The following is a 26,683-nucleotide window of genomic DNA, read 5'->3' as shown; positions in this document are numbered from 1 at the left end:
TATTATTATTATATTATTTTTGCAACCAGAGGAGTCGCCCCCTGCTGGCTATTAGAAAGAATGCAAGTTTAAGGCACTTCCGCATTGGCTTCACTTTTCAGACCCAGAGGTTGCCCAGTAGTAGAGTGACAATAAATGAACCGTGAACCTTTAGGCTAACTGATACGGCACAGAGGTGAAGGGACCTTCATGTCCAGGATCAGGCCTGCAGACCGAAGCTGCGTGCAGAGCTGAGGACGTCGTCTCTGGTCAGATAGCATCCACAGAGCTGCCTCAGGCCGGTGTAAGCTTCCCTCCCGTGCAAGACACGCTGGTTGTCTATGAAAATCACCTCATGAAGAAAAGAGAGGATAAAATCCTTAGATTATACTGAATTACATCAGTATCTTTTCAATTGTCCTAAAGCTGTCAAATGAATTGATTGAAAATGACATATGGAGAAGCATTTATAAATTTTTGTTTTGTGGCTTGGGGGCGTTTCTGAATGCACTCCTTTTACTTACTTTCCCTGGAGACAGTTTCACCCACAGCTCATTCTCTGGCCGCCTTAGTTCTGTTGTCAACTCTCGATGCGCAACATACCATCGCTGAATAAGGTCATGGGGCATTGTGTTTATCACTGATCGTTTATAGTTGTTGTATCTGTTGAAAAAATCATACCATCATCCATACCATCATTTCATCATACCTTTAAAACGACAGAATATTCCTTTAAAAACAGAATTTAAAAATAACCTTGATATTACATTTACGCAAGGGTAGCAATGAATAACTAAATAGCTCTGACATACCGGATCAGGTACATTTCATTGTTCCAGGGATAGACGTTGAGCACGGGGCTGACGCCTATCAGGTGGTTTTGGTGGTTGTCCAAGTTTTCAATGAACTCGTGCCTGATGGGCACGCTGGCGAGCAGCTCAAAGTTTTCTGGAGACTGCTGGCGTACTTTTTCTGCGGCGTAGAACCCATCCAGAAATAGCGTCCTTCCCCCAGTTCCCTCATGCTTGAGGCAGTGTAAAACCTGGATTCTGCAACAGGCAATTAGAAAATGAGTTAGAAAATGCAACTTTTCTTGAGTTTTGTTTAAACGACTAGTGTGTAACATTTTGGAGGATCCGTTAGCAGAAATGGAATATGATATGTTTCCACATGAGCACCGAACGGTCAAACCGAACACTGTAGCGCGAGCCATTCGCATTTTCAGGTTACCTGAAGGCCACCGCAGTTCTAAAATATATCCAGATTAAAACTGCTCATTTCATCTCTGCTGCACCTACCCACATGGTTCCTGCAAGTACGAGGTGTCAGTGTGACGGTCCAGGGCCACCAGGCTGAAGGCCTCGTCTCCTCTGGCGAAATCTGAAGTTAAAGTCCATATTCTTCCATATGTAGTCTCCCTTGTGGTTCGGTAACACAAAAAAACACAAGTGGATTAGGAATAAGTGGACAGGGATGAATGTCATTAGAAGGAGACCAAGTTTCACAGTAGCAAAAAGCCCAAGAGAAGCTCTTAATACCTGATGAGACCGATTCTCTGGGTCACTGCCTCTGTGGCCTCCACTGTAGCCGGGACATCATCGACAAAAGCGACCCCGTACAGAAGATAGTTTTGAAGAAACTTCTTTACTTCAACATCGCAGCTCATAAAAATGTCACATTTGGCAGAGGGTATGTTTGCGTTTTTATAGATGTCTGAATTCCAGAGGACGCGTGGCTGGATGGTGTTCTGCTTCTGTCCTTCATAGCTGTTCTCAGCCAGCCAGCTGAGGCTGTACTGTGACACGTGACCTCCAAGCCCTGGGATACAGAAATGAAAAATATTGTTATCAGATACAATTAATGGGAATTGCATTAAATACTATGCATGACCTGATTTTGACTCATCTTAATTAAGTATTTATGAAAGGTTAAAGAGGACCTATTACCCTTTCGTGCTTTTCCCCTTTCCTTTAGTGTGACATATAGTGTGCTGTCCCTTGCCTCATCTAGATTCTATCCACATTGTTTTTTTTGTTCATACGGCTCCAGGAGCAGCGTTGTGAATCGCCCAGAGAATCTGATATGGGGAGGGCAGAATATAGTACTGGTAGCTTGTGCCGGTACGCAAGAAATAGTACGCCAAGGAGTTACATGTAGAAGTGCCGGTATTGCGTACCCCTGAGGGCCGGCCCACTTTGGGCACTGCCTTACACATGAAAGAATGATCTCTATCTCTTCCACACAGTGAGGCATACAGCTTATTAATTAAACACTGGTATTGGATCGGTACTCTGTATCGGTCGATACCCAAAGCCCATATCGCTATCGGGACTGAAAAAGTCAGATCGGTGCATCCCTACATGTAGCAAACCAAATCTGTGAGGGCCAATGTTCATGGATAAGATGTGCACCCCCAGACTCGGCTGATCTTGAATATGCACCACTACGCTGTGTATATGCCAGTATGCCCGCAGGAATAGGTGCATCATCAACTGTCTTGGGGCTGGCAGGTCCCTATTTGTCAGTTAACATAAGATTCAGTGCTGCTCTTGTGCATAAATGAAAACACTGTAACATCCTAGGAGCCCACAGGGAGGCGTCAGTCAGTCTGGGACAACTCTGAGTAGCATAAGCCAGACAGACACAGTCCACAGCGAGAAAGCACAAGCATCTCCAAGCTGCACAGTTCATAAAAGATGTTGCAATTCAACGGTCGCTGATAGAGGTTGACATACTGTATAAATGCAAGTTACATAATGATCAATTTAAGTGTGAATATCTTTTTTATGGCACTCGATGGAAGAAGTCCAGGTAGGAGTGTAGAAAGCAAAACAGTAAAATAAAGCAGATATCTGAAAGTACAAACGGGGACGCAGGAGGTGCACGAGACATCACCGAAACCCGCTTGGAAATTGGTTGGGCGCACTTTGGCCCGACTCCAGAGTTGGTCCATCTTGGTTGCGACTCGGCACAACTCACAGCTAAAGCTGTTAATGGGAATGCAAATCACGGTCAAATGGGAATGCCCTATATGGGTTCCTCCCCACATTCAAGGATATTCATTGTTTTATTTGTGTGCCCCCCACCCTCCACCCCAGTTCTACGCCCCTGGATCTTCTAGCATTATCTGACCGCACCCTCAGGATTAACTGACAACACAGTCTATCTGAACTCAAAACACCACCACCAGAGGGAAAAGTCCACTTCACTTGTGATGATAATGTGATCTAATGTTTGACTCATGTTGTTACATTGTAAACCAACCAGTTCTGCTACATAGTGTAATAAACTGGCCCAGGGTTTTCTGTGTCAGTTAGTTTGGGGGCAAGGCAAGGCAAGGCAAGGCAAGGCAAGGCTTGCACATTTCAACAACAGGGCAATTCAAAGTGCTTTACATAAACATTCAAGAACATTGCGACAAAATGCAAAAGAACATTAAGAAATAATTAAAACAGTTATAAAAACATATAAACATTAAAACATTAAAGATTAGAAAATAAAAAAACAAGCTAAAAATAAAAGCTAGGATAGAAGCTAAAATAGCATAAAACACAAAAGAGTAAAAGCTCTTGTGCAGTATCAGATCATTATCTGGTTTAATAAAAGGCAGCCGCAAACAGGAAAGTTTTAAGCTTTGTTTTAAAAGAAGTGAGAGTTGGAGCGGCCCTGCAGGTTTCTGGGAGCTTGTTCCAGATATTTGGTGCATAAAAACTGAATGCTGCTTCTGCATGTTTAGTTCTGACTCTGGGGACACTAAGCAGACCTGATCCAGATGACCTGAGAGGTCTGGATGGTTCATAATATAGCAGAAGATCTGAAATATATTTTGGTCCTAAACGATTTAGTGCTTTGTAAACCAGCAGCAGTATTTTGAAATCAATTCTCTGAGAGACAGGGAGCCAGTGTAGAGACTTCAGAACTGGACTGATGTGATCCACTTTCTTGGTCTTAGTGAGGACTCTAGCAGCAAAGTTCTGAATCAGCTGCAGCTGTCAGATCGATTTTTTAGGAAGACCAGTAAAGACGCCGTTACAGTAGTACAGGAAAAACATGTTTTACACAATGAATCCGACCGTGCACTTACAACACGGTCGGATTCATTGTGTAAAACATGTTTTTCCTGTGTTACATTGTAAACCAACCAGTACTGCTACATAGTGTACTATACTGGCCCAGTGTTTTCTGTGTCAGTTAGTTTGGGGGCAATTTGAATAAACAACATTTACATAAGAAGATGCACCAGATGAGCACAAAATAAACTCAAATATAGTCTTAAATGCAGCTTTTGACACAAGATCATGCAATATTGCAGGTCCGCCTTGATTGACATTGTTGGATGATCTAATATGAGTTACTGACAGTGGAATATGACTCGACAAATCATTCAAATTAGGGCTGTCAAAGTTAACGAGATACTAACGCGTTAACACAATAAATATATACATACATTTGCATAAAGCAAGCATATTTGCCCAAGTATTAAATACTTGACAAATCTCCCTTTAAGGTATATTTTGAACAGATAAAAAAATGTGCAATTAATTTGCGATTAATCGCGATTAACTATGGGCAATCATTCGATTAATCATGATTGGACAATCATGTGATTAATCACAATTAACTATGGACAATCATGCGATTAATCGTGATTAACTATGGACAATCATGCGATTAATCACAATTAACTATGGACAATCATGTGATTAATCGTGATTCACTATGGACAATCATGCGATTAATCACAATTAACTATGGACAATCATGTGATTAATCGTGATTCACTATGGACAATCATGCGATTAATTGTGATTAACTATTTGAATGGATTGACAGCCCTATTTAAAATGCTTTGCCTGAACAGAGCCTTTTTATTTCCAGATGTTCAGTTTGGTAGAACTGAACTTAACTTACACGTGAGGACAAGATGGCCATCTTGCACGGTAGTATTAGCAGGACGGATGTTGAGGTCTATGCTGCCGGTGTCCAGGTTCCTCTGGTTAGTCTTGGAGTTGTATTCAGACGCAGAGCGGCAGTGATCCCGCAGCCACACGTAGTTCAGATGCATCCGCGTTCCTCCATAGTTGAGCACTGCATGGCGATTTCATATGCATGAGGTTAATACTGCCTCACCAATACGCATCCATTGAGTTACAATGTAGTGAAACTCACCGAGGCAGTCTTCCAGGGACTGGAAAGTTACCGAGCGCGCAGTACTGGCGCGGGTCTGGTGTCTCCATGGCAGCTGTGAGCTTCTGCCTCCAGACAGCAGCTGAGGCTGAGCCTGTCTGATCGCAAGTCCTAATGTCCTCTTCAACGCGCCCAACATCATGAAAACAACGCGTGATGAACCAAAACAGAATAAACCCCCAAACTTCACAATGATAGCCACCAGAAGAGCAGCACCGAGCGTCCGAGAACCGTCGCACCTCCTTTAACGCTTCACCTCTTCAATCTTAATCTAACGTTCATCGACATGCCGAGATTAATTATTAAACACATCATAGTTTCTCTAGTGGATTGGGCTGTCTGTTAAAAAGTAAACTAACAGTGTAGGATTAACCATATAAGGACCGTGGAGTTTATTAGTGCTGCTGGAGTAGTTTGGCACGTGCGTGGTTCCCCTGACCTCAATACCCGGATGTACAGCTCACATAGAAGGGTGTCAGTGTGTTTCAGAGGTGATTTAACTGTATGGTCCTTTTTGGGGGTGCTGTTGAACTGTATTATATTATAAAGAGAGGTGTTTCTGTTATTTAGCCTATAGCGTTTAGACAAAATAATAGAAGCACCTGTCACCTGTAACAGTGGTTTTCAAAGTGGGGTCCGGGGACCTCCAGGGGGTCCTTGAGGGGATTCCAGGGGGTCCCCAGCAATAAGGGGAATAATTTGATTTCACTATAATTCCATCAATAAGTAACACAGAATGTATGACTATTTTCGTCATACACTTTCTGTAATAAAACATCTAAAAGCAAAAATCCTATCAAATGGGGGACCCAAAAGGTGAAAATCATATTAAATGGGGATCCGTCCTCTAATTTTATGACAGTTTCGGGGTCCTTGACGTTAAAAAGGTTGGGAACCACTGGCCTATAACACAATATTATTAATTTGTAGGTTACTTGCCCCCACAATCCAACGAGGAGGTCTAATAAGCAGCCAAAATAAGTGAAAACACCCATGTGAGTGTGGTGTGGGGCCCTTGGTTTAAACTCTTGTTTACACTCAGCAACAAAGAAGCTGACATGTTTTATGTCAGTGGAAGTGATCTTTGTTTCAGGTGAGGTGCCCCACCTCAATTAGAAAACATGTAGGAACCTGACGACTATTTGAATTAGAGGCCGAAGTGAAGCCAAAAGCTTGCTAAGCCTATTCGAGAGGAGCCAGGCATTAGCAGGCTGCTGGGCCGTGCTGTTAGTGGCGGATGGGATGGCTGATACAAACCTGCATGCTGGCTCCCTCTGGAGTCCTCTCTGGAAATTGGCTGCTTATCACACTCATCACCTGGCTGAATACCGCTTTCATTCTCCTTCAATTGCCAGTCTGTGCTTCACAATGAAGAGCAGTGGGGCACAGCTGTCTGTACAGAATAGCCAATACTGCACACCGGGGTATCCAAAATAAACCAGTAAGTTTAATAAAACAAGAATACATCATGCATAAATCACGAGTATTATGATTTGTTATGAAGTAATCATCAGTATAATACTGTTAAAGACACTTTCATTTCCATTCTGTTGCTTGGTCCATGTTCACTTCCTGTCAGCTACTGCATTAACACACATTGCAACAGAAAATACAAAGGGAATCATTTAGATGTTTATGTCGTCAATAGGTGTACTATCGTTTCACATACTTTAGTGTGAATATACAGTAGTATGAATCTTTTCGGACGCACTGAACTGTAATTTACGTTGTCCCTTCCTGAGAGCCCCCTGGCCGGTTGTCGACGTGTAACCATGGTAACCCTTGCCAACCTCATGTGACCAAAACGACGGTTTGTGAGAATCAAAGTCTGAGTACATTTAAATGATATATTACGCCTATAGCAAAGTGAAATTGTATACTTCCAGTTAAATTGAAGCGTTGTTGACGTTACAGAGCTGTCCGTCAACGTCAATTATGAATGTTGTCGTTACTGCCGCAATGCATTTTGGGATATTTATGTCGCCGTAGTGTCCAGCGTTGCATACTGTAATATTTCACTCGAAATAGTATGCAATTTGCGTACTATTGGTTTCATACTAAGGTTTCGGACATACTTAAAATACTCACATGCGTACTAAATAGCCTGTTAGTGTGGAATTTCGGACGCAACCAAGCCTTTCATCCATGATGTTTTGTGTCCAGTGCGTCACGTTACAATCAGCTCGTTCGTGTCCCGTGTTCACAATGTTCAGTTTCATTTTCACTGTACAAACAAGTAGTTTTAAACCCAGTTTTTTCCTAAACCTAACTAAGGGGTTTGTTGCCTAATCCTAAAGTGAGGCCAAGGGTAAGAGGTTTTAATGCCTAAAATAAAGTGACGCCAAGGGGCGGTATGTGACAAGTTGGGGTGTTGGATTAGGCATTCTCTGTATTGAAGTTGAACATGTCATTAATCAATTTGAAAAGCATTCTTGTGTGTTGTTTCAGGATCTTAAAGTGTAAATTGTGTACATTTTCAATCTGAGGTAGGCTAAAGGGACTGGAACCATCAGGGAAAATAAGCAGATTTTTATAGTTATATGTACCCATACACTATAACACTCAGGTCTTGTTGTCAAAATAAAGTCTATGCATATTTTTTTTTATTTTGCATTGTACATCTGAAGCGTCTCTCTTGAAAAGAGATCTTAATCTCAATAAGACTAGATTAAATTAAGATTAAGATAAAATAAAATAAAATAAAATAAAATAAAATAAAATAAAATAAAATTGAATAAATCACGTGATCGGAGTATATATATGATGATTGTTAAAATTAGCACCCAGACAAACATCCTGCAGCCTGGCACGTTGTTTCATAATGGCCATCTCTACAGAACAGCTGCTGGATGACCGTCAGTAGCACTCTGTTATGCTGCTTCCTTGTAGCCGTGCTAGTGCAGCCCTGCTGGGAACGCTGCGGTAATGACGCATTCAGGTATGGTCGGAAATCTGAAGTGTTTCCGTCGAGTGTAAATTAAATTACACTCGTTGAAAGTTGAATTAGTTGCAGCAGATTATGAAATCATACATTGTAAAAAGTGAATTAATAGAGTAAAAAAAAGAAAATAATAAAAGGACTAAAACAGAGCAAGGCAACTGAACAGTAAGTTAAGACAATACAGACATGCAATGCAGAAATTGTACAATGATCTAACTATGCAATACTCAATAATACATAAAACTCATTTATATGGTACATTCAAGAAATATTCTTATTTAAATTCTTATTTATACTATTCTTGCATTTATATTAACACACTTAATCAATCCCACTTGTCTGCATTTTTTATTTACTTATTGTAAGCGTTTGATGTATATACATTTTGTACATATTTCTTATATTTCAAATTTTTTTATTTTATTATTTTTATATTTCATTTCAACATACATTGCGTTATATTTTGTAGCATTTTGTACATAATTTACATGTTATATACTCCTTTATTTCTATTTTCTTATATTTCTTTATGCTTTTATATAAGAGCAACTTATTATGAATGATATGGCTTAAAAGAATACTCTCCTTTTATTCTTTTAAAGATTTTAAAACATATTTGACAGGGATTGAAAATTTAAAAACTAAAAAATTTGAAGTTGGCAAAAAACAATTTAAACCAAAACAAATTTGATTGTTTAGCCATTTCATTTTCTTGTATGTTTTTTTTTTTATTCATCTTTTCCTTTTCTTGCATTTTATTTGTTATATAATTTGTTTTATATATTCATATATATATATATATATATATATATATATGTCAAGGCTGTATATATATATATATATACTGTAAAATATTTTTGCTGATTTTTTTGTAATGGAAAATTTGAACATATATATTTATTTACTTTCAAAATAAAGTATGAAAAAAAATAGTAGCCTATTATGTTGGCCCTTCTAGAAGAAACAGACACCGGGGAAAAAAACAAAAAAAAAACTCATGTTACATGCTTTAATTTCCGTGTAGAAACAGTTCAACGCATAGAGGCTAATAATATAAACAACTGGAGTACTGTGATTTGGGAGCTTCCGGGGCGCACATGAACGCAGCATAAGCCTGCCCCTCTGAGCAGCAGCGGCAGCAGTCAGCTGCGTGTTGACTTGCTTTGTCAGCGGTGTCCCCACAGCACAGATCTCTCTCATGCTCCTCGATCACCTGCTGCTGATCAGAACCTTGGACTTTTATCTCCCGGAGTGACTGATCACACCTTATCGACAGCTTCCTCCCTCGCAGCATATCAGTGCGCCGGCCTCTTGCGGACCTTGATCGGGGGCACATCGGGTTCACAGCTTTTTTATTTTTTCTAGCTAACGGAAAGATGACGTTAAAATCCAATAAAAACGAACCCGCTGTCATCCTGGAGCCGGTCAACAGCGTCCGGACGGCCCTCTCCGATCTGTACCTGGAGCAGCTGCTACAAAACAAACCAAAGTCTGACAAGGTAGGGTTTCCTTTTTTACCTTTTTTTTTGTTGTTTTTTGGCCCCCCAGATGTACATGTTTGCTTCCGGGAAGCAGAGAGATGGTGCACATGACTTGTTGTTTGTTCCTCGACAAGATCTCTAAAAATAGACCTGGTAGTGTTTTCATAATACAGCTGAGAAACACACAACTATAGATGTAGATCTTCTTAAATCAGCAGGTATATATGTTAGTTAGATCTTCTTAAATCAGAGCTATATGTTAGTTAGATCTTCTTAAATCAGCAGGTATATATGTTAGTTAGATTTTCTTAAATCAGCAGGTATATGTTAGTTAGATCTTCTTAAATCAGCAGGTATATATGTTAGTTAGATCTTCTTAAATCAGCAGGTATATATGTTAGTTAGATCTTCTTAAATCAGAGCTATATGTTAGTTAGATTTTCTTAAATCAGCAGGTATATGTTAGTTAGATCTTCTTAAATCAGCAGCTATATGTTAGTTAGATCTTCTTAAATCAGCAGGTATATATGTTAGTTAGATCTTCTTCAATCAGCAGCTATATGTATAGTTAGTTAACCACTGCATTGCTCAGTGTTGCTCAGTCAGCCTTTAGTTGGATCCCAGTAGACATTACATTGGCAATTTCACTTCTTCATTCCAACCAAGAACTACATAATATGGGAACATTTTGACAAATTGGGGAAATGAGGCTATACATCACATGTCTATAAGGTCTGTATGTAGGCTATAGCTGTGATCATAAGACAGTTGTATAGAGCCATACAATTGATATTATACGTAATAGTAATGTTTAACTGTGGCAGTAAAGTCATCTCAAGGTCATTAGTAGGGCTGTGTATTGGCAAGAATCTGACGATACGATACGTATCATGATACTGGGGTTCACTATATTGTGATATATTGCGTTTTTTTTTTTTTAATTTTAGGAAAACGGTCATAGTATAAAGAACACACCAGAAATATACCGTTTTATATTATGCAAAAACAACAAATGTATACTGCATGCAAAAAAACAAAAATTTTTTTACCACAAACTGCATGTGATTATCATAAAGTGGGCATATCTGTAAAGGGGAGACTCGTGGGTACCCATAGAATCATTCACATATCTTGAGGTCAGAGGTCAAGGGACCCCTTTATTTTAAATTCGCCATGCCAGATTTTCCTCGCCAAAATTTACAAGTTACAAGCTAGTATGACATGGTTGGTACCAATGGATTCCTCAGGTTTTCAAGTGTCATCATCAACAGGTAACCAGTGTAAAGACTTTATAATAGGCGTAATGTGTGCTCTATTAAAGAAGATAGGTGGGAAATGAAGTTTATGTCCGTCAATAAGAGTTACAACAGTGCTGCTGTGTAACTTTGCCTCCAGCTACAGCTGCTGAGCTGAATTAGTGTCAACAGTCAGCTGAGGCCAGGCGGGTTGTTTACTACATCCCATTGTACCGGTATTTTAGGCATAAACTTGTTTTCAAGTTAAGGCCGGATTATGTTGCGAATCCAGTGGCTTTAAACTGGGCAACACCTGATATGTATGACCACAAAGTGATTAAAACAGCTGCAACTTTTTTTTTTTCAATGATTTGGAAACAGGCCTCTTTATTTGGCAGCCAGTAACACAGAGGGAACTGTTTGTCCTAAACCTCCTCTCGTCTCAATTTGAAAAGTCAGCAGTGAGCTATACTGAGGGAAATGGTGAAGGGAGGGGAAACTCCTTCCCTGGCATCAGCACTTTGCAGCCTTGAAGTTACAATCTTGGCAACGTGTTCTTCTGCTCAACGGCCAATTGTGAAATCAGTGTCTTCAAGTGAGGTCACGTGGTCCGTTATCTCACAGTGCAGACGCTGCAGTGTGTCATGTTCCTATTGTGGTATGTGAGTGTATATTTTACATGACATCTGGCTGATTTATCGTATCGTATGCGGATTATTTAGGCCTGTATGTTCCAACTCGGTAGTGTTGTTCTGCCTTTTACAGTGAGTTATGCTCCTCTGGAGACTACTCCAAACACTTCAGTGCACTACAGCCCCACATAGACAGCCATTCATCCATTTCAACTCGAGGATATCTTGTTATTTTAGCCAGACTTTTCGCTGCCCAAACAAATAGGTGAAACCTACAGTAGAATGGGATGGAGGACTGAATGTCCTGGCTTCCTCTCCCAGCTATTTCTAATCTAATCTATCCTAATTCTAATCTATCCAAATTCTTCCTCATCAAATATTAATCTCCTATTGTGTTCCTTCAAGAGATCAATACTTTTTTGCCTTTTGGCAGCAGACCAGAGATGCACATTTCATGTATGAAATGGCAAATGACTCAAATAGGTGGATCGGATATCGGTGACAATGGGGCCGATCTATTCAATTCAGTTCTATGTTTAAATACTATATACATTATATACTTGAATTTGAATTCCTGTGTAAATTTTGATCAATTTGTTGCTGGTGTACAATTTATTCTGATAATAAATAATTCAGTAAATGTATTTATTTGTTACATTTTGGTTCACAGATTTAAGAAAGCGATGTTTAAGTCAAGCCTGATGTTGCCTCACACTTAAAAGAATGATCCCAGTCACTTCCACACAGTGAGGCATACAGTTTATTAATTAACCACTGGTATCAGTTTGGTGCTCCATAACGGCAGATATACCCAAAGCCCAGGTAACTCTATCAGTATCGGGACTGATAAAGACCCACCCTTAATCCCACAGGGGGAAGTGATTAGTAAATAATATTTCTTGGCTTGAAAAAGGCAAATCATCTCACAAGAAAGAGACAGATTGTATTTTAATGTAATCAGGTAGAACAATAAGGCCTTCATTATTTTATCCAGAGATTGGCTTTTCCGATATGCACTCTCTGTTTGATCTACTTCAAATAAAGCCACCAATCCACCTTTAGATGAGATTAACAGCTCTTCACTGAATGCATTTTGCTTTTCACTCGGCCTTTTGTTTGTTTATCCTGTTGCTTCTCCGGTCCACACCCGAGACTGGCACTCCAGTTTCTGTATAGGGCCGTTCTGACCCCGGTTATAGTAACAGTGTGTTGACTGTTAACAGTGATTGGAACACATTGTGACAAAGCAGATGAATACCTTTTAATCATTTACGTCTTTACCCTCTGATAGTGTGAGTGATAGGACTGATGGGGCTCATTGTGAAAATCCTCAGGAGACATGTTTAATTAAAAGCGCCTTTCAGTGCTAATCCAAATCTAATCACGCCAATATGTTAGCATTCGCTGGTAAGACATACTGTGTGTGATGAATCTGTTATATTCTGTTCAGATAAGCTTTGTCAGCTTCCTTCCTGCTCAGTCCTGAGGGTCAGCACTTTGTTGAGAGGAAATGAAGTCTCCTGCTCTGTGCCTTGGGGGAAAATGACCTTATCTTTGTGAATATTGGTTGAAGAGTTATTCCAGCCTATGAAGTAGTTTCTCTAAATTGGTCAAAACAATAAATGTCAGCAATTTCTGGTACTTTTTATGCACTTTTATCAACTTAAAGGGGACATATCGTGCTTATTTTCAGATTCATACAGGCATTTGGGGTTTCTACTAGAACATGTTTACATGCTTTAATGTTAAAAAAACACATTGTTTTTCTCATAGTGTCTGTCTGAATATACCTGTATTCACCCTCCGCCTGAAACGCTCCGTTTTAGCGCCGGTCTCTTTAAGAGTTTGCTCTGTTTGGCTTGCTTGACCGTCACGAAATTTTTTTTGGAAAAAGAAGTGAGTCTTTCATGATATTGCCCTTTTAATTCACGGTAGTCATAAGATCACAAATGCTGTATGTGGTTCCACAAAATAACTTCTAAGCTCTAAAACTGAAAATAAAGTTTTGTTATATAGAAATAACAAGTTGAAGTCAAGAGATAGAAGTCAGTTTTTGTGGTTTTCAGGGATAGATTTATCTGTAGCAGGACTGCTGTACACATTCCTTCCCTCAGAGGATGTAATTTCATCAGTTCACCATGGGACCCGATCCAAATACTCCCTGGTACGGCACAATCCTCCTGACATATAACAGCACGAGGCTGGTAAATAACTATCATGTTGCACAGAAAAACAACTGCTTGGCTTTCATGACTCCTGCTTCCAGTCTAGCACTGTTTACTAAATGATTATGAAGTTTTCCAGAGGAGCCAATAGACAAAATAACGTGAACACATACATGTTAAATTATAATAATGTTACCAAGGATGCATATTTTTAATTAAAATGACATGAATGAAATGCTTAAGAGAAATAAACATACAGTAGAAATTCCTGCCTAACACCAACTTGCTCTTACAGTATGCAGTATTTGAGGGTTATAGGCGAGAAGGAGAAGGAGGAGGAGGAGGAGGAGGAGGGCGATAATAATATTTATTGGTTTATTGTAGTGCTGATGCAGGAAGTTAGATAATATAGTTTTTTGCTGAAGCAGTGCTGATGCGTCATTTCCATGCAGGAAATTTGTGCTGACGCAGGTAGTCGTGTCTCTGATGTCACTTAAGTTGGCAATTTACAGTATATATCTTCTGCTATTGTGCATTAATTTCTATATATATTATATTATACATGAGTGCTATCCACAGAATCCCACTGATCATTATATCTTAGACATTTAATGTGATTCTCAGTGATGGCATTGTCTTTATTTGTCAGAGGAGCTCTTTCGTTTATTTCATTAATTTATTTATTTTAATGTCTTTATATTTAGTCTTATTTAAAATATTTGATTATTTTTTAATTAGATAATTATTATTATTATTATGATTATTATTATTATTATTATTATTATTATTATTTCTCATCCCTCATTTGTGAATGCTTTGTTTTTCGATTTACAGTTATGTCTTTATTTGTTATGGTTTAGGTTGTTGTAGTCATTTTTTTAAGGATGATTCAAAAGAGGAGCTCTTTCTTTTCTTTTATTTGTTTATTTTTATTTGTTTATATTTATTATTACTTTTTATTCAATTTTTTTAATTTATTTTATATTTTTATTTTCTATATTTTGTACGTATTTATTATTATTATTATTATTATTATTATTATTATTATTATTATTATTATTATTATGCTTTAGGTTGTTGTAGTCATTTTTCTTAAGGAAACAATAAAAAAGCAGGATTTGTATGAGGGACTCTTTCTCATGTAGTTATAAAAATAATGTGGATGTCTTCTCCGACGGTGATCTGGACTGGAGACCATCTTTGTTGACACTATGGAAGTAGCATGGAAATTTCCGGGGGTTAGGGATTTCCTGCTTTTGGACTCGTCTTTGGGTTCATTTAAGTGTAAAAGCACAGTGTGACTCCACAAAGTCAGCCTGTGGTTTCTTCTTTGAATTCTACCAAACCAAACTTTGAATATGAATTCAAACATTACACGTTTGTAAGATTGTCCAAAGAAGAATTAGCTTCCTTACATTAATGCTACTCTATGATGTGATCACCTGATGAGACTGGTGGTATCCATGACCACACCAACCAGGTGGACCAGATCACTGGACGTGGCTAATGAGGTGTTATAACACCGGGTTAATTTTCAACCTCGAACATATGTTGAAACTGCAAATGAAACATGGCTGTTGGCACACATTAGGAAAAGAAGGCTTCACTGCAGTTATGGGAAATAGCAGTGTGATAATGATCTGATCTGTCCAGATTAACTAGTCCAATTATTTGCATAAAGGAAGATTTAAACTTTGTTGTTCCTTTTAATTGGGTGTAAGATAAAACAATAAATGTAATATCTTTTTTTTTTTTTTAACAGGCTGCTATGCAAACCTATGAGAATAAGGGAGCTGAGGTTTACACCAACGGCAGCGCTGGACACATGAACGGCACAGAACTGACCAGGATGAAAGAAGTAGAATTTGAAAAGAATCCTTCAGAACCAATGGTAAACTATCTGCCTCCACACACACACATTTGTACATGTGCATTGCTTATTCCTCCTCATTGACTGTGGTCTTTTTCTGCAGGGGGTCACTCTGAAGCTCAACAACAAACAGAGGTGCACTGTGGCCAGAATATTGCACGGGGGCATGATCCACAGACAAGGTAAATAATCACATATTGATCTCAGGCCGTATGCAAGCCGAGCTGTAATATATGATACATCAGGTTAAAGTATTTCAAACATGTATAACTTGTGTTATTTTTTCGTTTACATTGTGCTGTTATGATTTGAGGATTCAGACTGCTACGCAATATTATAATTGTCAGTAATAAAATCTATAATTTCTGTAGGAGACAGGGTTGAAAATGGCCATAACTGCATTATGGCCATTTTCAACCATGTCTCCTACGATCCCGTACAACTAAACTGCATTCTCAATTATGTTTTGAAGAAAACATATTTTCTCCCTGATTAGTCGCAGTTTTAAACACATGATTAAAAGTCCTATTGATAAAAAAAAAAATTGTAGACAAATATAATCTGGGAGAAAATATGTTTCCCTCGAAACGTAATTGACAATCCAGTTTCGTTATATGGGAAAGTAATTTATAGGACACCAGTCTGCGATTTTGATAAATGGTTTTCTCTTGCGTTTCTTGTTTTTTAAGGCCTTTCTTGTCTTTAGCCTATCTTTCAAGAGAATCAATATCACTCCAGTAGCTGCTGGCACATATTAGAACCATAATAACTGCAATACAGAAACTGAGCTGGAACACAGAAGAGCATATTTGGAGTTACTACACTTCTCCTGGTGTCTTCCTCTCTCCAGGCTCCTTACACGAAGGGGACGAAATAGCAGAAATCAATGGGAAAAGTGTAACAAACCAAAGTGTAGATCAGCTACAAAAGATCCTGGTAAGTTGGTATCTTATAACTTTGATTTTTCGGACGAAAGTTAATGCAAATATTTGTTTAAGTATTGCACTTACGCGTAAAACTGTGTCATGTTTACACGCAGAAAGAAACCAACGGAGTAGTCACGATGAAGATCGTTCCCAACATGCACGGTCGATCCCGAGCCTGTGAGGTAACAACACGACCGGCCGAATGTGCATGTAGCTGTGGTCTTGTGGTGAATTTTGTGTTTTCATATTTGTTCTCTCCAAACTTCCGTTAAATTTGCATGAGTAAACCAAGACAACGAGCTTTACATTCAAATCCAATCCACTCCAAATCCAGTTTGATTGCATTTCTTTCCGTTTTTCCATCTACAACTTTTACTCTTTAAAAGGATTTTGTTCTTTGTTAGGTGAAACTTCTGTTAGTCAATGAACAACCCAGGTGACTATACAATAAGTTTAAATTTAAAGAACGTCTCTCACTTTTAGTTTTGCTAGTTGAACCACTTTGGTAGTGTGTTTCATCCTGCCATCTACTGGCCACAATACATTTTCTCCTGCAGCCATTCACGTGCTTCCTATGCATTAAAAATGGCTGCTGGGTTGATTTAACAACACATAACAACAGCCTGTGGCATAATATAAGAATTAAAAATGGCTTTAATTTAATAACCACAAAGAAGAAATACATTTTATCACTGCATTAAGTTCCGACTTTGCTGTGGTCAGTGATGGCAGTCTACTTAAAAGCTTATAGTCCATTAATATGTAGGCATAGTTAATACCCTTTTCATTCTTTAATGCTCAAAGAGCATCATTTCTGGTGACCCAGACCTCTCCAGTATACCCACTCCTAGTACACAATAGGTGTATTTTTCGTTTTGTCTATGTACAACTACCGCTGGAGTGACTTGGGGAAACCATAAATGTTCATGAACTCTACTAACAATAGTAATATTTTACCCTGAGGAGAATTTACATGTGTTCCCGCTGTGATCTTTGACAGTTTTTACATAAACTGATCTCTCTCAAAAATAAGGTTGCAAATCCCAGCAACAGTTCATAGCCTCAGTTACTCTCTGATATGTTTTCTGCACATCAGCTAAAGGAAGAGAATGGATGGTTTGATGAATTAGACGTCATGCCTGGACCTAGAAGAAAATAGTTACATTTTCACAATATGAATTGAGCTGTCCAAGATCATGTCACGAACGTGTAAATTCTGTTAAAGGGTGAATTTCCCAATTAACATTTGCAGAATCTAAATCTGTGTGTCAGAATATGAATATTTATTCTTGAGAATTCATATGTATGTGGATGTACTGCAGGTCTTTGAAGTGGTTGTAACGTTAAGCTCTCATTACAACAATATGAGTGGATTGTGTTCGCTGTCAGCAAGCTGTTAACGGCTTCTGATGCACCATTGCATAGAGTAAATATACAAAAGAGCTGAGGTTGAGATTTTGGAAAATATGCTCGAGATGTACAACATCTTTGTGGCTTAAACGTTGAAGATTGAATATTTAATTTCAAGTTTATCATGAGCTCACTTAAAACCCTCAGTGTAAATAATGACTGTCCAAGATTAGACTGATTAAAGGGATAGTTTGGGTGTTTTGAAGTGGGGTTGTATGAGGTACTTATCCATAGTCAGTGTATTACCTGCAGTAGATGACGGTCGGCACGCCTCCAGCTTGGAGAAGCAGACAGGAGTTACTGCACAGAAGCAAAGCGATGTACTGCTGTGGATGGGGGCCGGCAGCAAAACTTATTTTAGCCACCAAAAAGAAAGGCTCACCTAAAAAAATCAATATCAGTTTAAGTGTACACTATATATAGAATATTTTCGCCGATTTACCTTACTGTGAGACAGCTATACAGTCTATGTTTCTGACGGGGAACTGAAGCCGTTATCTATGCTCTCACCAAAGCTACCAGACCAAAGCCTCGATCGGTTTGTTTGTGTTATTGTGTGACTTAAGTTAGTTCAGATTCACCAAACCAGCAAACGCCCAGTCTGGTAATGTCCAGTCACACCAAATACATACCTCACAGTCCTTATGAGCTCCTTGTTTTCCCCCCAAAAAGTATAAAAAGAATATGTACTCTTAATCTATAGATGTACATGAGGGCCCAGTTTGACTATGACCCCACCAAGGATGACCTCATCCCATGCAAAGAGGCGGGTCTGAAGTTTCAAACTGGCGACATCATTCAGATCATCAACAAGCAGGATCCCAACTGGTGGCAGGGCAGAGTGGAGAGCGGCGTCGCGGACTACGCTGGACTGATACCCTCCCCGGAGCTCCAGGAATGGTAAACAACTCCGTCACACTGTCTGACAAAGAACCCTGCAGTATGAAGTCACACTGACAGTGATGACAACGCCAAAAAGATGAACATGTGCATCATCAGCATACACCTGAGCAAAAATGTTCCAATCTTAACCTAAATCTTTTTTTCCCCGCTGCAGGAGGGTGGCAAGTAAAAGCAAGGCCAGAGGGGGCGGTCAGTCCTGCAGCCCGTTTGGGAAGAAAAAGAAGTGCAAAGACAAGTACCTGGCTAAACACAGCTCCAGTGAGTCTATCGCAGAGATCATGTTTTCTGGATGTTTTTTCTCAGTGTGTTTGTGGGTTTGTCTAAAACAAAATCCATTCTGTTGCAGTTTTCGACCAGCTGGATGTGATTTCTTATGAGGAGGTTGTTCAGCTCCCTGCTTTTACCAGGAAAACACTGGTGCTTATTGGTAAGCTCGGTTATACGTTAATTATTAGTGGTATCAAATTCTTAAAGGAACAGTGTGTAACATTTAGGGGGATCTATTGGCAGAAATGGAATATAATATAGACAAGTATTTTTTCTTCACCTGAAAATAAGAATCGTTGTGTTTTCGTTACCTTAGAATGTTTATATCGACATACAGAGCGGGTCCTCTTCACGGAACCGGACGTCATGTTCCTACAGTAGCCCAGAACGGACAAACCAAACACTGGCTCTAGATAGGGCCATTTGCGCTTTCACGTCGACCACCGTAGTTCTCCTACACGCTTGGCACACGGGAGAAGTTTCAGTTGGTTGCAATCTGCAACCTCAACTGCTAGATGTCGTCAGATCCTACACACTGCACCTTTAACTTTAATAACGGATAGAATTCTTATTGTCTTACTTCCTGAATTATTTAGTTTTCAAGCCAAACTGCTGTCTTTTTTCTTGTTTATTCAAATGGAGAACATGAATCATTCTTAAAATAAAAATCCTGTGATGTATTTAATATGCGTATTTTGTATTAGATAGAAAATGATGAAAGCCCTCCTTTGTCATGCCATTGTTGTCGCAAGCTTGTAGCTAGCTAGCAGGTCTCCAGACAACCGAAACTAGCTCATTGTGTCATGTCAGCTCAAGTGTTCATACATAATGAGAATAATAGCTCAGGGATGATGCTGCCAAATCCTACACACTGTCCCTTTAAAGGTATAATAAGACATTTCTGATCACATGTTCGCAAAAAAAATTACAAATTTTGCAAATGTACAGAACTCTAATACAATCTCAAACAATTTAAAGGTACTTTAATCAAAGATTCAGACATTAATGTTTGATTGAAATGTCCTTAGAAATGTAAATTCTATTTTCTTTTTAGGTGCACCTGGTGTGGGAAGGAGCCATATCAAAAATGCACTATTGACCAAATACGCTGAGAAGTTTTCCTACCCTACATCACGTAAGTAGACCCACAGACTTTTCTTTCAAGAGAACAGCCGAGTTTAGCTGAGTTGTCCTTTGGCTAAGTCCTAAACCTTCTACACAGACACCACCAGACCCCAGCGTAAGGAGGAGGAGAACGGACAGGAATATTATTTCATCTCCCAAGACGCCATGACCAAGTGCATCTCTGGAAACGAGCTGCTGGAGTACGGTAGCTTCCAGGGAAACATGTTCGGTACCAAAATCGAGACCATCCAGAAGATCCACGAGCAAGGCAAAATCGCTCTGCTGGATGTCGAACCACAGGTTAGCATTCGCGGGTTGTTCTGGAGACGTGAAATGAAAGGGGTAGTTGTGATTGAGGGAAATTGTTCTCTTTAATGACTTTTTAATAATAATACCGGAGGGGTACTTAGTTGGTTGCAATCTGCAACCACACCACTAGATGTCGCCAAATCCTACACACTGTCCCTTTAATCAGTTTAACGAAATTCTTCTTTTCTTTTCTCAGACCTTGAAAGTCTTGCGGACTGCTGACTTTGCACCTCTCGTGGTGTTCATCGCTCCGACCAACACGGCCGCCCAGGTGCCAAATCTCTATCTGAATACACTCGAGCACTTTGAAACACCACACTCACTCGGCCTTCTCAGTTTTCTAAACCCTCTGTGTTCTTGCCTCCTATAGACAGAAAACCTGCAGATGATCCAGAAAGAGTCGGACGCCATTTCGACCACATATAGACACTTCTTCGACGTGGTTCTCGTCAACAACGACGTGGACGAGAGCGTGAAAGGCGTGGAGGAGGCCTTGGAGCGTGCCACCTCCACCCCACAGTGGGTGCCTGTATCGTGGGTGTACTGACAGGATACCATGTATAAAACCTTTCTGTTTGTTAAAAAAAAAAAGCAGTGCAATATCACTCCTTACACGAAACGAGTTAGTGATGTCCCAGGTATGTGTGGGTTTTACTTTTTGTTCATGTTAATCGTCACTGAGATTTTTTTTGCACATATGCATCCAAAAAATATATAAGCAATATGTAGAAAGTTTTATTTTAGAAAGTCGAGAGCTTCACCAGGGACGTGTTGTTTGGTTGTTTCGACGTTCGTGCTTGAGGCTTTTGAGGGGCTACGGGATAGTTTTGGTGCCGTACACCGTTTGTGATTGTTGGAACGTGAGAAAATGCAAAATAGGACCACAACTGTGACTGAAATCCTCCCTTTTTAACTGACAGGATTTTAACATGTGAAACATTATTTCTGGATTCATTGTCTTGTTTGTTTTTGTTCTCATTAGATTGTGCCATGAGATTCTTATCCATACAGTGTGTGTAACTCCATAACCGCAAATCCTTTCAGTCGGTCATCGACAACCATTGCTCCTCATCTCATCAAAATTGTATACCTCATGGGGTACTGTAAAGGCACTTTTAAACTAAAAAAATAAATTTCCCAGCTCTGTTGCAACTGCTTCTTTGACTGTGTTTCGTGTGGAAACCTGTTCTCCAGAGCCCTTGAGGGCAATGATGACAGTTTTATGTCAGCGGGAAAACTCCAAAGGGCACGAAAAGATTTTTGACTATAGAACCACATAAAACAGCAAAACACATGACAAAGGTGAGCAAAAGCACTGTAATATAAATGTTGATATTTATACTACTTTATAGTTTTGGGTAACATGTTGTCAGTTTGTCTAGAGCAGCGATTCTCAAAGTGGGGTCCGGGGACCCCCAGAGGTCCGTGGCACTCTGTCAGGCGGTCCGCTAAATGATTTGCTATAAATGATAGATTTGTTTAAAAAGTGCATATCTACAGATGAGGACCATTTGCTCCAATAAAACCAGCATATTGGGTCCATTACTCCCACCCACGTTAGCTTTGGGCCGATAGAAACTCGGATATGATTGTGACACACAGCAATAAGTTCATTATTTTAAAGTTGAAACACTTACTGAAAGTCAGCTTTAGATGTTGTAAATTTAAATATCTGGATTTATCATATAAATATGCCAGTCCAGTCTTGCCACTGTTCATTTCCCGAAAACTTTAAGATCAATAACTTGAAATGTCGGCTATAAATGCTGTCAAGTTGAGTCCAAATGCAATTTGAATAAAATAACTCAGTTTAAAGGTATATAAGTGGTATTAACGTTCATTAACATTGCAGATTTCCTCGCTGTGGGACTAATAAAGGATTATATCATCTTATCTTAACATGATTCAAATTGAAATTGTTTCTGTTTATAACTATGAAACAGGTCTGAAGCATATAGGTTGAAACCTTTTAGAATACAAATGGCATCTATGACTACAAATGGTAGTAAGCATTATGCTTAATCGGTGTTATTATTAAGAGAGGGTCCTTGGAAAATGTTCCCCCCTGTTAGAGGTCCCTGGTGCGAAAAATTGAAAGAACCCCTGGCCTAGACAAATTTATGTTTATTGTCTATGTGGTACATCACGTCTAAGCAGAACAGTCCAAACTTCAAATCTCTCTACTAACATTTTAGACTTGGACTATGGAGTAGAAGAGTGTGTGTGTGTGTGTGTGTGTGTGTGTGTGTGTGTGTGTGTGTGGGCAGGGGGAGTGGGGGTTCACGACGTCTGCCTCAATTTTTCAAAAGACGTCACGGCTCAAAGCTTTGATCAATTATAGATCAAGACTTGCGTATCTGCGCTGTACAATACACCTGGATCTCCAACACATTACAATTCCTCCCTCATCCACAGTGTGTGAGAAATAGTTACAGGTTATACATGACAATGATTTTTGTTCACAGCTTCTATCCAGAACAGCTTTTGAACAGTTTCCTGTTTGTTGCATTGTCAGAATTGTGTACTTAATGAAATCAAAATATATCGTGAAAAATATTGTTTTGGGTTCTGTTCATTCGCGTATAACTTCAAATCCACAAATATGCAAATCTGGAATCATTTAATTAGTATGAATTTGCTGCATTTTGAGTAAAATATAAGCAAAGTAATCGAAAATTCAACAACAGAACAGATGTTTTCACATTCATTCATTGAAATTCTCATGAGATTTCATAGTTCAACAAATAATATTAAAATGTTTAAATCTATAATAGTTCATAGATTACATTGTAATCAAACAAATCTATAATTCTATAACTAAAAAAAAGGCTATGTCAACTTTTGAGGGGGTCCCTTGTATATTCTCTATCTTTTAAAGGGTCCCTCACTGAAAAATAATTGAGAAGCTCTGCTTTAGTCAATATCTGACTTGTGCAATTAATCGTAAATTCTTAAAACGTGTCTGACATGCTGTACATTTTCCCAAATATCATTGAGGTCATAACCACGAAGAGGGCAGCTACCTCTACATCTATTTTTTAGGGATGTTAACAGTAAAACAAACTTGTCGTATAGCACCACCATGTGGGCTCCACTGAGTTCAACATCTACAAGATTTAACCTGCTTTCTTTTTGGAACCATGCAATGTATACAGCTATACATATAGCTTGTACATACAGTGTTCAGATGACAATGTCTCAGTTCTATAGCAAAATGATTCGCCCTACAACATGTAGGTGGTAAATAATTTCAGTTGCAGTGAAAATATGTAATAATATGGGTTATATAGCCTATCAAGAAAAGGAGGAATAAATAACATGTATTTGTTACTTACTTGTAACATGTTTACTTCAATGCTGCTTCTTTAAAAAGCCCAATCTGTGATTTTATCCAATTTAATCAATCATGTTAATAATTAACAAATAAATTACAGGCATATCCACATGTATATGGAGAGTCTGATAATGCAAAAAATATAAAACAAAACAAGATATTATATTTTACACTAAACGAGAAAGAAGAAATTACTATAGAAAACATCTATTTGGTTTAGCAATAGTTCAGTGGTGAGATTGAGAGTGGATTTACAAACTCACATGTGATTTCAGCCTGCGGGACTAATGCTGCGAAGAAAGCCAATTGCTGAGTCAAGTGAGGTCAAGAGAGGTTTACGTTAAATATGTTACTGGATGTTTGAGTGGTTGGATTTAATCTGACTAGGGATTCCTCCAGCATTAGTTACCAGCACAACAGTTAACACTTATAAAACAATGCAACGCATCACTATCAAAATCGTCATGATTATATTGCAACATTCTTTACGAGACACCCTATTCATGCATCCAAAAAATGTGTCCAAGCATTTGGATTTATGAAGACTTCTTTTGAAAATCTACACCAACAGGGCAGCATTTGCCTTTATGACTATACACCAGTCAAGGATCTTTGTTCAATTTTATGTATTTATTCCTGTTACAGATGTGATGCTGAAGATTTTAGACATGAAATGATAAAAACTGGATGAGGCCTATTGATGTACTGATTATTGATTAGATCCTGTACTAGGTGGCAGTTGCTTCCAACCTTTTTTGGGGGTTTATTATGGTACAGTAATTCAACAAATTCTACCTCTTAAAAATGTTATTGTCTTTATGTCTTTATGTCTTTCTGACATGAATATAATAGATTCAAGATCACAAAAACAATTTAATTGAATGGAAATTTAATTAATAAATTAAAAAAACATTAATTAACATTTGTATGTATTTCCTTATTGGCTTACAGGGCTGTTTACAGGGAAGGCTAAAATATATTATGTGTCATCGTATACATAATGAATTAAAAAATATAACTGTTTTTGTACAAAATGTTAGTGAGTAGAATATCAACCATCTTCTTAGAAAAAAAATGGGTTATTTTGTAATGATTTTTGTTTTAATTTACTTGGGGAAACTCCACAAACCCCCTCAGGAAGGGTCCCTATAAGCCCCCATGGGCCAAGCTTGAGAACATCTGCCTTAGAACAGTGGTTCCCAAACCTTCTCACACCAAGAACCCCTAAACTGACACACATTAGACCCCCATTTGATACGATTTTATCCCATGGCCACCCCCATCTGATAGGATTTTTTTACTTTTAGATGTATTATTACAGAAAGTGTATGACCAAAATAGTCATACATTCTCTAATTGTGTTACTTATGGATGGAATTATACTGAAAATAAATGGTCCACTGCTTTAGAAGTCTCTATATACTCACATTAATTATATCAGACAGTATACTGAACGTAATGCAGATTACTGTCAGCTTGAAATAACAGTGAAACGTTGTTCCTCAAACAAAAGGTTGGTAAAAATGCTTTCAGGTGGGTTTCCTCTCCACTACATCCCTATATCCAGATTTTATTTTATTTTTAACAATGTCTTTACTGTTTTTTTTGTTATACAAACATCAGCATTATTATGCAATATATTCAATACAGGATTTACTTTAACAAACATAACATACACCCACCCGTTCTCTCTTAACTTTTCCCTTTCTTACAGGGCCAAAATCAATACACAGCTTCACAGTATCAATCAGACAACTGAACAGTTAAATGGCACCTCTAACAAAAATGAAGATACACACAAACAGAAAATAAATATATAGATAATAAATAAATAAATAAAATAAAAAGATTTTTCAAAAACAAGAATCCATTCCCTTTTGAGGGTCTATACCACTATTGTGAATTTTTACGTATTCTATCTTAATTATTCCCTATATCCACACACTGTAAACGATTGCTGTTAATTTACAGCAGGATTTCAACAGTATTAACCTGTTATTGCTAAAAAACAGTGCTTTACTGTTAATACAAAAGAAACCTGTTAATTTAACACTCATAATTTTTATAATGCATTCTTAAAAAACAGCACTTTACTGCTGATCAACTGTCTAAAGTATCATCAGTAACCGTTTCATGCAGTATTTTTTTTTAATTCTGGGACCTGATCTGCATATGTGAGGCTTGTACATTGTACATGATTGTAAAATCAGTGAATTAGCTTTATTCTTCACTCACATGTTGTTATGGTTTGCATTCTGTGCTTGCAGCCAGCTATAGACAGACATTTTGGGAAAAGTGTCAACAAGTCTATTCTAGCCTTTTTCCTAACAAGTGCCTTTAATTGTATTTAGTGTGACTATTCCTATGTCTGTAACCTGCTAAGTCTATTCATCTAGGCAAATATAATGTTTATTAAAATGTATGTAAAAAATAAATAGTGCATTAAAATAAATCAGTAAGATAATGTAAAAGAAAGGTGAAAAAACAGCTATATAATGTATCTTTAAACAGTAAATTAAATGTAAAATACTGTGAAATTAATTTTAAAAAACAGCATTTTTCATTAATAGTACAAAGCTGTAAATTTCAGCGACAGTATAATAATGTTAATTTTACAGTAACATAACATGCTGCCAGTTCTTTACTGTTATTTTACTGGGAAATTCTTAACAGTGCATTTACTATGAGAGCTAATCAGACACCTACTGCGAAGCTCGCCACACCCCCTTTCAGAGGAACGCCATTTTGTTGACACAGTCTTTGCAATGAAAATAAGCTCCTTTAAGTGAAGCTTTAGCCCCACAAGCATGACCATGACATGTTAATGCATGTAAAAGAAAATAAGCGTGGAGTCCTAATAACAGCACATATAGGTGAAAACTGTCCCGGGAGATAAAAGCGGTGAAGTCTCCGGTCACC

At 38.3% G+C, this 26,683-nt stretch overlaps 2 protein-coding genes across 2 annotated transcripts; one reads left to right on the top strand and one right to left on the bottom strand.

The window, feature by feature from the left end:
• LOC141753089 (trimethyllysine dioxygenase, mitochondrial-like) lies at nucleotides 1-5,454 on the bottom strand. Its single transcript, XM_074611431.1, has 7 exons — nucleotides 5,149-5,454; nucleotides 4,891-5,067; nucleotides 1,518-1,797; nucleotides 1,278-1,397; nucleotides 792-1,028; nucleotides 504-642; nucleotides 1-331 (listed from the first exon to the last, which is right to left on the bottom strand). The coding sequence occupies exons 1-7, from the start codon at nucleotides 5,306-5,308 to the stop codon at nucleotides 200-202; spliced, it is 1,245 nt and encodes a 414-aa protein (XP_074467532.1). The 5' UTR covers nucleotides 5,309-5,454; the 3' UTR covers nucleotides 1-199.
• A 3,752-nt stretch (nucleotides 5,455-9,206) lies between these two features.
• Nucleotides 9,207-21,582, top strand: mpp1 (MAGUK p55 scaffold protein 1). The gene is made up of 12 exons (XM_074610768.1): nucleotides 9,207-9,606; nucleotides 15,383-15,511; nucleotides 15,594-15,672; nucleotides 16,341-16,426; nucleotides 16,530-16,598; nucleotides 18,530-18,726; nucleotides 18,884-18,987; nucleotides 19,076-19,156; nucleotides 20,051-20,131; nucleotides 20,219-20,421; nucleotides 20,627-20,701; nucleotides 20,801-21,582. The coding sequence occupies exons 1-12, from the start codon at nucleotides 9,484-9,486 to the stop codon at nucleotides 20,975-20,977; spliced, it is 1,404 nt and encodes a 467-aa protein (XP_074466869.1). The 5' UTR covers nucleotides 9,207-9,483; the 3' UTR covers nucleotides 20,978-21,582.
• The last annotated feature ends 5,101 nt before the right edge of the window (nucleotides 21,583-26,683 follow it).

This window comes from Sebastes fasciatus, chromosome 16, assembly GCF_043250625.1.
Source record: "Sebastes fasciatus isolate fSebFas1 chromosome 16, fSebFas1.pri, whole genome shotgun sequence".
In the NCBI taxonomy this organism is placed as follows: Eukaryota; Metazoa; Chordata; class Actinopteri; order Perciformes; family Sebastidae; genus Sebastes; species Sebastes fasciatus.
Note: the sequence above shows the minus strand (reverse complement) of the source record. Positions and strands in the feature narration are given on the sequence as shown.

Coding starts and splice junctions, on each gene's coding strand:
- LOC141753089 (XM_074611431.1), bottom strand. CDS start 5,308: ATGATGTTGGGCGCGTTGAAGAGGACATTAGGACTTGCGATCAGACAG. Junction 1,798..4,890: donor TGGCCATCTTGTCCTCACGT/GTAAGTTAAGTT, acceptor TCTGTATCCCAG/GGCTTGGAGGTCACGTGTCA. Junction 1,029..1,277: donor TACTTGCAGGAACCATGTGG/GTAGGTGCAGCA, acceptor TGCCTGTTGCAG/AATCCAGGTTTTACACTGCC.
- mpp1 (XM_074610768.1), top strand. CDS start 9,484: ATGACGTTAAAATCCAATAAAAACGAACCCGCTGTCATCCTGGAGCCG. Junction 15,673..16,340: donor GGGCATGATCCACAGACAAG/GTAAATAATCAC, acceptor TCCTCTCTCCAG/GCTCCTTACACGAAGGGGAC. Junction 20,702..20,800: donor CGACCAACACGGCCGCCCAG/GTGCCAAATCTC, acceptor TGCCTCCTATAG/ACAGAAAACCTGCAGATGAT.